The following is a 2,726-nucleotide window of genomic DNA, read 5'->3' as shown; positions in this document are numbered from 1 at the left end:
GTGTAAAACTGACATTGAGCAACACCAACAGCTCCGTAGAATTGATATCATCGGCCTCAACACCCGCGCCGTTAGTTCTGCTTTCTCCCAGACTGAACAAGGAAGCAAAACAAATGGATCTGACAGTGAACAAGGGCGAGACGAAATATCTCCTGTCAGCATACAAACAATCGTCGCACTTGCGACTTGGCTCTCACGTCACTGTCGACAATCCTAACTTTGAAGTTGTAGATAGTTTCGTAAATTTGGGAACCAGCATAAAAAGCACCAACCATGTTAGCCTGGAAATCGTGCGCAGGATAACTCTTGCCAACAAGTGCTACTTCGGACTGAGTAGGCAATTGAAAAGTAAACTCCGCTCTCGATGAGCAAAAACCAAATTCTATAAGGCAAACTCACAAGCTTTGTTGTACTGTCTTATCGTCATATTTAATATTCTTAAAGAAATTACGACACTTGTGAGCAACCTTCAACTTAACTGTTGTATGTCATATTTTGTCTACTAATATTTCTACACTTAATCAGCTGATAGTGAAAAATTAAGAAGACAGAAATGCCATACAAGAAAGTCAGAAAAATAAAATTATAGCTTCTTTATCCGTGACAAAATCATGCATTGGCTCTAAATTAGAAGTTGCAATCAAGTGAGTATTTGCATACATTTCTTCATTAAATACAAATATTTATTTATCTTTAACTTTGCCAGGATGACGAAGAAGACGCAACAGCTTATTGAAAGTTTTTGGATCAGCATGAGTTGTTTGCTGAACAACAGAAGAAGCGTTCATTTCGGCTTACCAAAGTGTTCCAGTTGGCAGCGAAATGTGCTAAGGAATCTTGACGAAAGCAGATTCAATCAGATGCTTCGTGTTCGCCCGGAGGAATGCGAACGTATCTTAGAATTAATTAAAAATGACGCTGTTTATAAGACAAGTTCAAGTGCTTCACAACTTCCAATCGAACTGCAACTCAAAATAGTGCTGTATCGGTTGGGATATTCCGGCGATGGACAATCTGTTCGCAAAGTGGCTTCCTTGAACTTATTTGGTGTGGGTGATGGAGGCACTATTAAAAATGTAACGCAACGAATTTTTAAAGCCATACTGCGAATTAAAAAAATGAGTTTTTATTACTGGCCCAATGAAAGAGAAAGACTGGAAATTGTGTCCGCAACTGGGAAAGAAATGCCAGGGTGTGTGGGTTACATCGATGGTTCCGAAATAAAATTAGCTGAAGCACCAGTTATGCAGCATGAAATTTACTATTCGCGTAAACGTCAATATTCTGTAAAACTACAAGCGATTTGTGACTATAAATTGCGCATAAGACAGGTGACGATTGGTTTCCCAGGCAGTGTACATTGATCGCGAAAATATTTTCAAATTGTTCACACTGAGCAAAAGCATCCGGAACAAAGCGAATTCTATTGTCGACATAACAGTGGGTCGCGGGAGATAGTGCCTATCCACTGAAACCATATTAATAATAACGCCTACTTCCGACAAAACAGTGCCATATTGAACACATAGAAAAAGAAGAAACAGACAGGGATTTATTCAACGCGTAATTTTTCCAAATATACCTGTTGTAACCTCGAATGTGAGAACTTTAGTTGCTTTTGGTCTTTTGAAAGAGATATAGGAAATTCGTTGTAGTTTAAAGAGGAGAACCTTAATATTTAGAATGCTTTCTCTTTACAGACAGTCAAATAAGATAGGACACGGCCTAACTGGACTGGATTATGGGTTTGTGTGTTGTATTGACTTCACAACATGATCTATATCTAGTTCCAGGATATAGATAATGCAATAACAGGCATGTAAGTTTTGATGCCTCAATTGAACCTCCACTGTTATCATCAGAACAATTAATTATGAGGATCATTGTTTTGCTTCCGCTTTTATATACTAAAATCAAAATATTGTAATACTTATACACAATATGTATATGCATTTGTTCTTTAATCATACAAGTTAATAAAAATGCATGATTTAATTTTGCTTCATTATAATCCAACTATATTTTTCATTTTGGTTCTTTTATTTTGGGTTAGGTACATTTACATCGTTAGTCTTCAAAAGGCACTAACTGTTAATATCACAAAAAAACATATAAAATAAAAAAACTTCATTTTAACTATAAAAAAACACATATAAATAAAAATAAATTCATTACAAAACGTGAACTAAAAATGTAGTACATTGTAAAATTATTTATATTTGAGCCGAAGCTCTTCCATTGCCAACCCGCTCCTGCATTTGTAATTTAATTTTTTCAATTTCTAGTTTGTCATTAATTTCTCTTTTTTTTTAATTCTATTTCTTTTTCTTTTAACTTCTAATTCTTTTTCTTAGATTAACATTTCCCTTTCCCTTGCGGAAACATCCATCTTAAGCTTTTGCTTTCCTTATTTCTGCGGATCTCGCCATGAACCTGCAAAAATATCTGACAAGGCCGTTTTGGGATATATCTCCTTTCTGCCTTCGAGTGATTACATTGTCGTTCAACGCAGGACTTTGTATTTCTTCAGCTTCAACTGAACTGCCCGCTTCAACCACACATTCTGCTCCCGATGGACTTGTAGAATCGCTTTCTAACACCAAACTGTCTTCCACTACTGCAGAAACAATTTAATCTGCTGCCGAAAATATCATCCCGCTCTTCATAGAAAAAACCACTATTTTTCTTAAAGTATCTATAGAAAAAAATAATGGGGGGCTCACAAT

At 36.0% G+C, this 2,726-nt stretch overlaps 1 protein-coding gene across 1 annotated transcript; it reads left to right on the top strand.

The window, feature by feature from the left end:
* The first annotated feature begins 860 nt into the window (after window positions 1-860).
* Window positions 861-1,364, top strand: LOC125780315 (uncharacterized). Its single transcript, XM_049462307.1, has one exon. The coding sequence runs from the start codon at window positions 861-863 to the stop codon at window positions 1,362-1,364; it is 504 nt and encodes a 167-aa protein (XP_049318264.1).
* The last annotated feature ends 1,362 nt before the right edge of the window (window positions 1,365-2,726 follow it).

Source organism: Bactrocera dorsalis, unplaced genomic scaffold (assembly GCF_023373825.1).
Source record: "Bactrocera dorsalis isolate Fly_Bdor unplaced genomic scaffold, ASM2337382v1 BdCtg517, whole genome shotgun sequence".
NCBI lineage: Eukaryota > Metazoa > Arthropoda > Insecta > Diptera > Tephritidae > Bactrocera > Bactrocera dorsalis.
Note: the sequence above shows the minus strand (reverse complement) of the source record. Positions and strands in the feature narration are given on the sequence as shown.

Coding starts and splice junctions, on each gene's coding strand:
- LOC125780315 (XM_049462307.1), top strand. CDS start 861: ATGCTTCGTGTTCGCCCGGAGGAATGCGAACGTATCTTAGAATTAATT.